At 44.8% G+C, this 13,990-nt stretch overlaps 1 protein-coding gene across 1 annotated transcript in view; it reads right to left on the reverse strand.

Annotated features, from left to right (window-relative positions):
* Positions 1–13,990, reverse strand: part of LOC146771976 (phosphoenolpyruvate carboxykinase [GTP], mitochondrial-like) — a 135,109-nt gene that overhangs the window by 23,460 nt on the left and 97,659 nt on the right. Inside the window, exons 2-3 of the mRNA XM_085640244.1 lie at positions 12,532–12,786; positions 333–517 (exon numbers count right to left, since the gene is read on the reverse strand). Of these exons, the coding sequence (XP_085496370.1) occupies positions 333–517; positions 12,532–12,786 (440 nt within the window). The remainder of the gene's footprint in view (positions 1–332; positions 518–12,531; positions 12,787–13,990) is intronic.

Below are 13,990 nucleotides of genomic sequence, written 5' to 3' on the forward strand. Positions count from 1 at the left end.
CCCCTTTGAAACTTCTGGATTTTTTGACTAATCTGCATGAAAGTCGTCACGCACTTAGATGTATTCTAAATTATTGTCATTGCCAACTTTGGTAGAGATTAGTCAAAAGGGGAAAGTTATTAAGGATTCAAACATCCATTTGCCAATGGCGTGAGATAGAAAGAAAGTCATTAAGACAAGGGGTAAGAGAACGAGTGTTAGAATAAGGGATGGAGAGGGCATTCTAATAGGGGAAGGATCGAAAGAGCACTTTTAGAATGAGGGAAGGGAAACTTGCAACCAAAAATAGAAAGCAGGGGGAAAAAAGTAGGTTCCTCTCACATCCAACTTACCCTTCATGCACCCTGGGAACCGTGCACCAGCCGCCCGCTCAAAGTCCTCAGGAGACATCCAGTTGCCCAGCTGACCCTTGGCACCACCAACAGGAATGGGCACAGTGTCCCGCTGATTTTCGGTCACAATCACAGTCTTTGATTCCACTCGTGCCACATCCTTAGGATCCGTCCTGGTCAGCCAGCTACAAGAAGAGCAACAATGCCGGCATGATTAATTTAAAAGATACTCCCCAAATAATGACTTTAACCCCAATAGAAATGAAGAACAGTGGACGTGGTGTGTCGGCTACCAGAAGAGCAGTTTACTTATGTGTTACAAGGGTAGGTGTCCAGATAGGCTCTGAATGGCCACCTTAAAGAGGACTAGTCAATCCTGATTGGCTGGCCACAACCTGAGCAATAAGCTGTGGCAGCCATTACAGGACTCTGGAACATGGTCCCTGCATCCTGAAAACAAATGAAAAAACATATAAGAGGCAGGCAGGGTGAGTTCAACCGGACACCAATAGGCATGTGGGGGAGGGACTCTCCAAAGAGGCCCCTTCCCTATGACTGGCTAGCCACAACCTGAGCAATAAGCTATGGCAGCCATTACAGGACTCTGGAACATGGTCCCTGCATCCTGAAAACAAATGAAAAAACATATAAGAGGCAGGCAGGGTGAGTTCAACCGGACACCAATAGGCATGTGGGGGAGGGACTCTCCAAAGAGGCCCCTTCCCTATGACTGGCTAGCCACAACCTGAGCAATAAGCTATGGCAGCCATTACAGGACTCTGGAACATGGTCCCTGCATCCTGAAAACAAATGAAAAAACATATAAGAGGCAGGCAGGGTGAGTTCAACCTGACACCAATAGGCATGTGGGGGAGGGACTCTCCAGAGAGGCCCCTTCCCTATGACTGGCTGGCCACAACATGGACAAGATGCTGTGGCAGCCATTACAGGACTCTGGAACATGGTCCCTGCATCCTGAAAACAAATGAAAAAACATATAAGAGGCAGGCAGGGTGAGTTCAACCGGACACCAATAGGCATGTGGGGGAGGGACTCTCCAAAGAGGCCCCTTCCCCATGACTGGCTGGCCACAAGCTGAGCAATAAGCTATGGCAGCCATTACAGGACTCTGGAACATGGTCCCTGCATCCTGAAAACAAATGAAAAAACATATAAGAGGCAGGCAGGGTGAGTTCAACCGGACACCAATAGGCATGTGGGGGAGGGACTCTCCAAAGAGGCCCCTTCCCTATGACTGGCTGGCCACAACATGGACAAGATGCTGTGGCGGTCATTATGGGTGATGTGGGCATGTTCCCTTTTGAAATACATTGTAGTAAATGCCAGGTTTTGAGGGTCATAAAAAGGAGCACATATAAAGGGCGATAACAGCTTTTAGTTTGAATATAAATCTGTTGAGTGTACCATACTCATTTTAAGATTTGTGGTGTGTTCTACAGTGATTTTATCATGAGAAAAACGCTGACCTTCTGCTGAGATTTGATGAACCATGTTTGAAAAAAAAGTGTTTTCTCTTATGATTTTCTCATAGAGATTATGGAAGGTGCTCCAGGAGGCAACACATTTTCTATATTCACACTATCTTCCTTAGCCATCTGAGTACAAAGTTTGATGTTCGGAGTAAAACATATACTTTCAGCAGCAGCCTGTCAGTTCTTTCCCCTGCGTTCTGCGAATCTTTCCAAGGGGTTCTATTGAACAACTAGAGCAGTAACATTTCTAGGTATGACAAAACCATAGCACACTTTAAGCCATCTTCAAGGAATTCAAGCTGGAAAACCTAAAGAATTTCCTTTAAAAATTAACAAAATTATGGGGTGTTCTTTTTGTCATAGAAATGATGGCTACAGTGCTAGAAAGCTAAAATGAGGAAAGGACAGATTTTCTAGGAGTTCTCAAAGGTTCCGTATCTATTTCAGTAAAATATTCGGACGCGCAGACTGGAGCATGCTATTTCAACACAAGTCTGTCAGTAAACTCTGTTGTGGTCAACTGCAGCTTTACCACAAAGTTTAAATGAGCAACAAGAGTGCTAACATTCTGTATTTAGGATAAAAGTGTGGCACACCTGAGCTCCATCTTGATGGAATCAAAACTAGAGAATACAGCAGTAAATTTCTTTTTGTTATAGTAATTATGGTCAGTGCTCTAGACAGCTAAAATTAGATCACAATCTCTGTGTGGTCTTAAATATCTTCCTCGTCCATTTTAGTAAAACATTCTGACATGCAGAGTGAAACATGCACTTCCAACACCAGCAGCAGTGTGTCAGTTAACTCCAGTGGCGGCTGGTGAAGTTTGAGAGTGGTGAGGCTGGACTGCACACGGGAGGGGAAGGGATGAGGGGGAGGCAGCTTTGGGGTTCACTTTAGGGGGGTCAGCATTTTTTGGGAGGCCGGGCGCCATTTCCCATGCAAATCTTTTCAATTAATTGCATTTCTCACTGTTTCATCTGCATAGCCAGCAAAGTATGTGGCTAACCGATCAATTATGGGGCACCATATTTCTTAAATTTGCATTGCGGAGTTCATTTTGTGCGATTTAAAACTGTAAGCCACACAGAAAAATAAAGGTTAAAATGCATTAAGTGATTAAGAAAACTTGAATGCAATATGGTATAATATTGGTACATGTAGAGAATTAATAGTTCTGTTTCCTTGCCAGCAGGAACACCGAAAACACTTGGCTGCTTCTCTTAAATCGCATTTATAGAAACTGTGTGGTGTGTGATGTAAAGCATGTGCATCTTATGTCCTGCAACACATTCATTTATTGAGCGATGCTGTGGCGGGGCTGCAGACTGGCGCAGACTTCATAAACAGTGTGCCCCTATGTGGAGGAGCCTACATCATACATTTAATTTCTCTGGCATACTGATACAGCGATTGGCAATGAAATCATAGACCACTGCACTGGATTAATATTAGGCGAGTCCTACTTGCAGGGACGAATTGATCATTATTAGACTTAAAGTTAGAATCAAATTTAACAGAGTCCGAGCATCAAAAATAAAATGAGGGTCATCTGGGCGCTGCAGTGTCTGCTGGTATCCCTGGGCTCTGCATGATCTCGGTGTCTGGACGGAGTCTATTTGTGGTGGAAGCCGGGCGAGGATAGACCGCGCATCCTCAGAGCAGAAGCCACATGAATTTTCTGTAGCACAGGAGATGATGCGGGTAGTTTTCCTCATAGCCAAAAACGGACACTCATGAGTCCAGCGGGCACGGTAGACGACAGAGCCGCCGTATTGTGCGTCATTAAGCATATGGCTCGCGTGAACACCTTTACCGCATACAATGCCCTGCCGCATTGCCCAACAACTGCTCTTGAATAGGAGGTGATTTGCAGCCAGTGTCATCTCGGTGCGAGGCAGAGGCCCCCCTGACCTCCTCCCTCCACTGCCTCGTCTTTTACGGAGAGGGCAGAGGGTTTGCACCTCGCAGTCCATGAGCTCATTTCATTACAGCTGAAAACAAATGCTGTGAGAGTTCGTCTAGCAAGTAATTCGCGCAATAAAGACTCTAGAGTAACACATTCAGAGCAACATGGTTTGTACTATGGCTGTACTGAATTACAGTGAATCTAGCGCGCCAGTGCTTGGACCAATACGTTCCCAGTTGTGTAGTATAAAGCGCTCCACATAGAATGAGTTAAGATCCTTTGCCCCTATTCCAACTTTGCTTTACATAATCCTTCACTCGTTTTCAGAGGTGCAGGGAGGTGAATTGATTTGGGGTGTTTTCTGACAGGTGCTGGCGTGCTCTGCTCAATGTGCAAACAGGGTTGTCTCTTGAAAGGCCAGTGCCTCTGAAAGGGCGCAGTGTTTTTCCGTGACCTAGAGAGGTGGCGTGCTAGCTCAGTAGGTTAATGCTCTTACGGCAGGCCTGTGAGATTCTTCAAATGCAGCATGGCTGACTCAACCTTTCATCCACCCAGTGCCAACAAAAAGAGTACGATTAATTATTGTAACCTTAACACCTTTTTTCCAAAGATTTGAGGCCCTGTTTAGATAGACCTGGATGAGAGATTGGGTATTTTTTATTGTTCGTAGCACAAAACGGAAAACTGGATTAATTCAAGTTGACATTAACCCAAAAAGAGCAACTTGCGTGCTGTTCAAATTAAGAAAATACTCGCTAAGCTTTTTTTTTTTTTTTTTAGCTTACCCCTCTTTGTGCCATGGCCCACGAGCAAAGTTGGGGGTGCACTAGGGAACCATCGGGGCCTTCAATTGTCGGGGAAGCTCAAGCTTCTAGGCGAGGCTGACACGGACCTAAATGTAAATGTAAATGTTGTAGACTTGTAAAGCGCACAGCTGCCCCAGCAACGGGGCGTCCCGGCGCTGTAGACCGCTGGGGAACCCGTCCTGGCTGTGCGCACCACCTTTTCTGCTCCTCAGCTCCTGGCTACCAGTGCAGGCCCAGTAACATAGAGACACTGAAGCCGGAGCTAAAACCTTGGTGTCTGCATCAGGCCCGATTCTAGAGGGTGGGCACCCAAACATGAGCCTGGCCCACCAAACATGAGCCTTGGCCTTCACAGTGAATCTGCCACCCATGTACAACAATAAAAAATGTTTAGATAAATGGTGATTTATGATCCTGCTGGAGAGCAATCATTTGTCTGTTGGTAGTTTTTAAATGCAGATAAACTGAATTTTATGTGGATAGCTCAGTGGGTTAGTGCCTTTGTCACAGAGATCCCTGTGTTACTCGCAGTTCAGAAGTTGCAATCCTAACATAGGAAAGTGACCTATGAACTGTCATCAAAGAGCTGCATACAAACTTTGGCTTTTTTGTGTTGTGATATAGTTAGAACGTCCACCGTCTTTCATTATTCTAATGCTGCTAAAAAGAGTTTGGGCAGTTATACATTTTTATCAGTAAGGTCAACCCCCAACCACTGGAGGACTCTTTAAATCCTGAGTTTGTTCTTCTCCAGACCAAATCCTCGTAAAATGTATTGCCCACCAGCATGGATGACGTGATTCCTACACTTGTAATCCTCATTGCCTTATGTGACATTCCCAGTAGAATTACTTATTTTCTCTGTAGAACGTGTGCGTGATGTAAAGTACTGTGACACCCTACACTGATATGAGTAGCGCTACACAACAAATGAAATGCATATGAGAAAGGGGCAACGGAGAGATGAGGGGCACTGGTGGAGGGTGGTAGTGAGGGAATCCGAGGAGGTGGTCATGGGGAGGGTGGGGGAGGAGCTATGGAGAGATGAGAGGCACCGGTAGAGGGTGGTAGTGAGGGAGTCTGAGGAGGAGGTCATGAGGGGGAGGGGCTACAGAGAGATGAGGGGCACTGTTGGAGGGTCGCAGTGAGGGAATCCGAGGAGGAGGTAAATAGGGGGGGCCATGGAGGGATGAGGGGCACTGTTGGAAGGTGGTAGTAAAGGTATCTACCGAGAAAGAGGTTATTGGTGCGGCGCCAATTTTTTTTTCGCATCAGCACTAAAGCCGGCCCGGTCATGGCCTTTCTGTTTTTGGTTAATTAATTAACAGTCGGTCATTAGGGCTATTGTGGAACACACTTTAAAGTACATGTTAATTACATTTACTGCTATATTCAAAGTTTCGAGTTTGAAGGTGATTTTACTAGTGTTTTTCCCCAGGAAGAATGAAATTGGAACCGGATGGTGGCTGATATGGGCTGGGGCCCAAGGACAGCTGTGAGATAAGGTGCACTGGAGAGGAGTAGTGGATAATCAAGCCTGTAAGGGAGTGCGTGCAGAGTCCGGGGTCAGGTGGAGGTAGTAATGAAGAGGGATTCTCCCTGAAGGCTCGCACAGAGGGAGCCTGCAAGGGAGTGCGTGCAGAGTCCGGGGTCAGGTGGAGGTAGTAATGAAGAGGGATTCTCCCTGAAGGCTCGCACAGAGGGAGCCTGCAAGGGAGTGCGTGCAGAGTCCGGGGTCAGGTGGAGGTAGTAATGAAGAGGGATTCTCCCTGAAGGCTCGCACAGAGGGAACCTGTAAGGGAGTGCGCTGCAGAGTCTGGGGTCAGGTGGAGGTAGTAATGAAGAGGGTTTCTCCCTGAAGGCTCGCACAGAGGGAGCCTGCAAGGGAGTGCGTTGCAGAGTCCGGGGTCAGGCGGAGGTAGTAATGAAGAGGGATTCTCCCTGAAGGGTCGCACAGAGGGAGCCTGTAAGGGAGTGCGTTGCTGAGTCCGGGGTCAGGCGGAGGTAGGTATGAAGAGGGTTTCTCCCTGAAGGATCGCACAGAGGGGGCCCGAGAAGTGTCACTTGCCTGATACTTCCACCTCAGAAACCTCCTCTTCTCATCAAAGGGACATTAAATGGGAAAAAACCTGTTTTTGAGAGTGATAACATTGAGAAAGATTTGGAAAAGAGTACGTTTTACTAGGCCTTGTAAGACTAAGAAGAGATAAAGGAGGGCTTGTAAGCAGGCCTGGCTAGACATATAAGAGACAAATCAGGCCCGCAGTGGCAAACCCGAATACACCCTTGTCCCACCCAAATAAAAATTCCTGGAGCCGGGCCTGGTCTGCATAATCCTGCTGTTCACAGCCGCACGGGAAGCATACAACTCGAGTCTGCGCGGTGAGTGATGACAAACTGCGCAGACTCGATTTTTGAGCAACCCGCCTCCCTGCAGCCTCTACCCCACCCTTTCCCAACTCATCACAGGGTGAGACCCACCCCCAATGACGAGTTGGAAAAGGGTGGGGTGACCATCCTCTCCACTCCTTGACGGACGTGTAGCCCCAGTGTTACAGGGCTTTAGTCTAAAACGTCGGGGCTATTTTTACCCCCATGTTATCAGGGGGTGGAGACTGGTCCTTTAGGCACTTTCTTTGCCGAGCTGATGACCTCACAAGCCTCAGGGCTGTGAGCTCCTCAGCCCGGCAAAAACTATAGACTCTGGGCCCACCCACAGACAGCAGATTAAGGGAATGCATCGGTGTAACATGACAGTGACAACACAGTGCCAGAATCTAATCGCAGCAACAAAAGTCTCCTCCGAATCGGACTCCAGAAATTTGCGTTTGTACAATTTTTTCGTTAAAACCCCCCCCAAAAAACGGATGTAAAGTTAGTCATTGCAAATTTGTTATTTTTATTTCTTTTTTGTACATTCCTTGCTTGCGGTGTTTGATATTGTGTTCCTCTTGCCTGCTGTGTTTGATTCTGTGTCCTGCTATTTTTGTACATTCTATTTTGTAACATTTCTCTCATGTTACGTAACTGGCTCTATTGTACAGCGCTCTGACACCTTCGGGTAAAGTCCGCGCTTTATAAAAATGCATAAATAAATAAAGTGTGTATTTTAACTTTGACAATGGCCGACCCTGGGGGATTAAAGTAAAGGGGCGGAGCCCCGACGCCCTGGTTTAGAAACCGCCACTGGTGAACTCCCAAGTAATCAAGTGCAGCATCACTACAGGGGTCTAATGAACAACTAGAGTGCTAGCAATTTGCATTCAAGGCAAAAGAGAGGTACGCCTGAACACCATTCTGTTGAAATACGAGCTGCTGGATTTACAGCCTTTCAGAAAGAGCAGGCTGAAGTAAATCAGCATTGAACTGTTAATGCAGGCATGGAACCTGAGAGTTAAAAATGCGAGAAGAGGTCTGCGTCATAGTAATTCAATCCACGATGTATTTTTAAAGGGCTAAATGTTGGTAAAAAGAGATATCTGCATAAATAGAGCATCCAATATCCGTGTGTCTACTCAGCCTACTGATCTTCTCAGTTGCTTAACAGGTCCCTAATGTATATTAACTTTATGTGACTATGGTCTTATCCCTGCTGTCACCAGTGATGTCATTTGACAAATCATCAGCGACGTAATATGTGAGGTCATAAGCAGGGCGCAATTTATAGTTAGCTCAGTAAACGGTAACTGGTGAATTTCCAGGATATTAAGTGGGCCTTCTCACGGTGCCCGTGAGAATAAAAAGGAGCCTTTTCATGGTATCTGGGAGAAAGGGAACTTTTCACAGTGCCCAGGTATGAAGAGTACGCATTCCCACAGTATCCTGAAGGACGCGGACCTTCTCATAGGGCCCATGGAGAGATGAGTGATCTTCATAGTGCCTAAAAGAGAATAAGATCATCTCAAAAGTGCCATGGAGCCCTGGAGTGGCACATACAATGCTAAGGAAGATGAGGGATGCCTTTTAAAGTGCCTGTAATTCTTTCTCACAGTAACTGGGAGAAGTCTTTCTCACAGTGCTCAGCAGTAGGATATATTCACACAGGGGAGAGAAAGGGGCCTCATCACAGTGACCCGGGCAGGAGGCCTTTTCACTGTGCCCAGAACAGAAGGGGAATTGGTGCACAGGAGTAGATGCCATGTTTTTTCTAGCCGGATTACCTTTTTACTAGTGCACATTACAAAATGGATGTTTTGTGTATAGTGGACAACCGGAGATATAGCGTTCTTTGTGGGCATTGTATACCATAGCTAGCAGATTTGTGCGTTTTTGTACGTTTGAGCCAGAACCAAAAGTCAATTTTTACACAGGGGCTTTGGTCAATCCTCTCCATCCACTGGTCTGTTCAATTAGTATTTGCATTTTGGTTCCATCCACCACAACATGGAGCATAGGGTGGTTATCAGCTCACTCCTGTTATTGGCTTTCTTCACTGCAGTCGATGTCATTTTTACGTATGATCATCCACCCAAAAAGCATTCCACTTCAGCGCAAGGGATGGTGACATATTGTTTATATTTCTACTTTTATTTCATTCTTTTTTCATTCATTTCTACCAACATATGAACATCACCTTTAGACGACAGCAATTTCTAGGTCGGCCTACCAGAACATACAGCTGTCTGGCTGCTAAAGACAGATTGTATGCTTCCCAAGAACAGAGAGGCTTGAAACCGACCCACTGTTTAAAATTGTTTGGCTTTACTGTCACTCTTATTTGTCTACTTCGTATTCGATGGCTTGCCTAGTCCATTTTGTGTCTGTCCAACCCCTGGAGCATTGCCAATTTACTTGTATCTTTCCACTCTTCACTTTTAGGGAACAGTTTTTTCTTTGGCCTAGAGCTCTTCATGAGAGTGCATGCATTTTCCAGTTGTTCTCCTGACCCTTGGCATATCTGGAACTGTTAAGGTTGAAAAACAGAGACGTCCCTGTCTATTGCACTGTGCAGCCCTTCTGAAGGACGCCTTGTATCGAGCGGCTCCCATCGTTCTTGCTTAGTCAGTGACCTTCGTTTGCTCCAGCAAGTCATCTACTGCTCCACCAAACAGGTAGTCTCCTGTATGTGGTCTATTGACCAATTAGGCCTATACCTTTGGTTTGAAGGTTGGAATCATGAGTACTGTGTGTTTTGTCACTACTGTTCCAATACACAATTATCTATTGGCAATGTCTGCTATGTCTAAGGATGATTTCGCGAATGTATTTGATCGGGTCTTTCCCTCTTGAGTGGCACATTTTAACCTATTTTTATAGTTTTCTGGTGGATACAGCATGAGGTCTCACTCTCCATTGTTGATGAAAGCATCTGCCGAGCTGATTAGTGGAGCTCACTGGTCTCTGTTTAGTTGTGCTGCCCTGTCTGTGTTCTCCTAACTACATACAGCCTTCTGCTGTGTTTGTCTGGTGGTGGCTCTCTTATGGGCTGTTGTCTCCATTAAGAAATCCACAGATATATTGGTTCTAATGTATCCACAGGTCTTGAGGTAAGGCCATATATTCCTTCCCCTCTCAAAGTTACCGCCTTTAGTGAGGCTGGTTCACTGATAGCTTCCTTACCATCGTGAATTATGCTTTGAAGGAATTGGTTGGTTTCATCTCCGTTTTGGGTGTAGCGACTCTTGTAGGAAACCTAACGGTCTGTTCTTCCGCTAGCTGTACTCCTTACGGGCCGGGTTTCTCTTCCTAAGAGTAGGGTACAGGCAACGCTCATCGGGGGGTGATGGTGGGTGCTGGAAGTAAGGGTGCAAGGAGCGCTGCAACAACTCCAGTAAAACCAAACTGGAATTCAGTCATATGGAGATTGGTGTTTACGTTTCTTTCTCTGACTGCAACTTTGTAGGATTTTGTAAAGTGATCTATGAACTATGTGATAGACTTACCTGGAATACAGTGAATGAGAAAGGAAAGGCTGGGTGCCTATTTCTATCTAACACACAACACAATTTAAATACCGGTCAATAAACTGTACAATATTTCAGAATATATCACCAGTTACAAGAGCACAAATGAAGCAGGTTTTTTTGTAATTCTGAAGTGTGATGGAAACAAAGGGTTTTCATAAGATCGAAACAAATCAAGACATGTTACTCAGTGATGCACAAATTATAAATACTCGCTGAAAACCGACACGTTATCTATCATGTGTGCTCTGTATAGTTTTATCAGTATATCTGTGCAAAGTTAGTGGCCATTTCAATGGAATATATGCTGCCTCCAAATGGCATTGTCCTACCTCCCATGCTTTAATAATGGATTTGCGACAGTGTGCTCCAAAATGCACCCAAGGCTGCAAATCACATCCTCACCTGCTGCTGAATGGGCGTGGCTCATTTGCTACACTTGATCTTTCTGTGACGCATTAAAATCCCTTCAGTGATATTACATTGATGACAGCACCCCCACTCTGAAAATTGTTCCATCAACACTGGGGGGGCGGCCTTCATGGGTAGGAATCTACTTCCCCCTGTGGTGAATATGCTATTACATCCTGCCATTAATTTTTCATCCCAGCGGGTGTCCTCATTTAAGGGGACATTTTTCTTCCTCACCAATTGAATGCTCACCGTCCTAGAGCTCCCATAGAGGTTTTGGGGTTGCTTTTAGGGGTTCTTCCACTGTCTCTGTGCCTGGCGTGGGGGATTTTTGAAGCACATAATCTGTGATCAATCGCCTTCTCCAGTAGCAGCGCTGCCATTTCGACTTCAGGCATTCGTTTCTCTTCTCAAAGCCGCCTCGATGTTGACGATTGATCCCCTCTTCTTCTGGTATATCTTTCTCCCTTGGGATGTCCTTGTCCTTTCTTTCAGTCTCTTGAAGCCAAGCGCCAAGGTTTATCTGCTCTGAGGTCTCGTTTTCGGCCCAGTCGGCTCCTTGGTCTTTGAGGTTGTTCGACTGCCAAATATTTCAGCATCTAAGGCGGTTTCCTTTCTTCAAATACAACTCTTGTGGCTTTCACTTTAAGGAATTGTAGGTGCACATTTTGTTTCTGATGTCGAAATTCCTTTTTCTGAGATTTTCTCATACTACTGATGCAGACTCTTGCAGACACTTTCTGCTCCCCCATGGATCCTCCTGCATCTGCTTCTTCTGGGACATGCAAATCTTCTTAAACTAATAGTCCTGCAGCCTTTAAAGATGGTATCTCCTGCATCTTCAAGGTTTTAGAATTACATTTCTCACCAGTCTTATGGCCTTCAGGTTTCTGATCTTTTGGAAGACGTGCTAGTTTATGTTGTCACTTCAGGCAAAAACGAAAGGGAGCATTTTCTTAAAGGCTTTGAAGAACCTTTTTCCTTTGTTTTTCAGCGATTGTTTTCAGCATCTGTGTACTTTTTCTCAACGTCTCTGTGCTTTGCCGCCAATTCTTAATTTGAATAACCGGTTTAAACCTAGCCACTTTTCTTCCCCCTGATTTTTGGTGGCCGTCTACCTAGAGTTCTCAGCGATGTGTCAAAACCCAACAGTGATAAAAATTCTAAAAGAAGGCTACTGTGTCGCCTGTTCAACACTCAAAAACAAATAAAATAAATAAATAGCGAATGTTTCGGGATGCCAGGTTTAGATGGTGGAATGATGCACAGCATGGGACTCTAGAATAAGTTCCACATCAAAATAAAATGATCTTCAAGTACCCTGGAGGAGAAAGAAGTTTTTTTGTTTTTTTTTAACAGTGTCCAGGATGAAAAAAAGTACTTTCTCACAGTGCCTGTGCAGTTGATGGTGTTGCAGTGGAGGGTCTCACAGTGAGCATTTCCTGAATCTTTCAGTGTCTCAATTCTTGTGTCAGCCAAGTAGCTAACCTTAAAGCACTTCCCTTCTAGTACCTCCTTGCAATTGTTAAAATGCCTTGGAAGTAGTCCTTGGACTACCAAATGCAATTCAATCCCATAAAGACATAAAATAAATAATAACTGCTCAGTGTGTACTATATAAGTGCCAGGTAACAAAAATGCCCACCCACGCCCTGCCACCCCGCTGCCTGCTCTTACCAGTTCTCATATTTGCTCAGTCTCTTGATCATGCCATCCTTCTGCAGCAGTGCAAGCACACTGCGCTCCTCTTCTGGCGTGCCATCACATATGTGGATGCTGTCTGGTTGGCATAGCTTGGCACTGCTCACCACAAACTCCCTCACCCTGCCAGATAGCAGGTCCAGATCCCCATTCAGGACCCGCAGAGCATGCACTGAGCGACCTGGACTCTTCTGTGCAGCGGCACATTGTTTCAGCGAATGGGAACAGATCCTGCAAGGGGGAGGACACGAGATTATAAGAAAAGAGAACACGCGTCAGACAGTGCAAAGACTAGGTCGTGGTTTCTTTTTAGAATGGCAAAACATTCTATTCCGCCTTTTCACTATTTCAGTTCAACTCAGGGCAGCCCGCTCTAAAGTTTGGTCAAAAAGCAATAACAGACCATTTCCCCTAATTTCTGTACATATAGACAAAGCTTACAACAGTAAAATACGAATAGCCCCTTCACCCCCCCCCCCAGCTCCCCCTCCCTCTCTTTTCCTCTTGGGGTTTTCTTGATAAGCCAGGGGAAAAGCCAAGGTGTGCATATCATCCACAGAAATGAGTGAAGCAGCATGGCCAATGTCTTTCTTGCCCAACTGACTACCCCATTAACGTATAATATATCAGATAAAGTACCCTCTGACGTACAGTATAAGGGTATTGCAAGTCACCAACAGTTCCATCACCATCTAGAGGAACGAGACCAAAAGAACAAAAATTCTTTATGGGGGTCATAAATCTCCAAGGTGACTTGTAATAGCCTTATAATGTACAGCAGATTATATTTTATTATTTAAAATACATGGTTACGCCATACTTGCGTTTTCATGTTCATTGAAGACTAGAAGAATAAAAGCAGAATCTTTAGACTGAAATTAAATGCAACAAAAGCAGTTCATATTTTTATTTATTTATTAGAATCAGTTTAAGGCAACTCAAGTTAAAAAGTGTTGTGGCTCAAGTGACATAAAACATCCAGAGATTGTAGCTTTCCTATAATAACCTATAGTGTGAAAAAATAAACATATTGCTATAAATATCTCATTTCTGCTGATCACTTTTTCTATTCACAAAAACCTAGCAGAGGAAGTATACACGAGTTCCTGGTTTCCTTGTTTAAACTGCAGCTGTAATCATACTCCATGACCCGCCCTTCACCCTGGTTACTGGCTCTGGCATCTGAAAGAGCTATTATGTTTACACCCATGAAGAACAAAAGTATACTCTGCAGTGCAAAATACATACAATAAAAAGTAGTTACAAGTGTGTTGCAAAAAGAAAGGTAGAATCAGTTTAAGATTAAGAAAATCTGCTGTGGCTCAGAACGTATAGCAATATATACTATGCTGTTCCTGTAGTTACCTAGGTGGAAAAAATAAACATGTTGCCACAAAAATCTAATTTTTGCTGATCACTCTTTATTTTAGAAAAA

The sequence above is a fragment of the Triturus cristatus genome, unplaced genomic scaffold, assembly GCF_964204655.1.
Source record: "Triturus cristatus unplaced genomic scaffold, aTriCri1.1 SCAFFOLD_168, whole genome shotgun sequence".
Classification (NCBI taxonomy): Eukaryota; Metazoa; Chordata; class Amphibia; order Caudata; family Salamandridae; genus Triturus; species Triturus cristatus.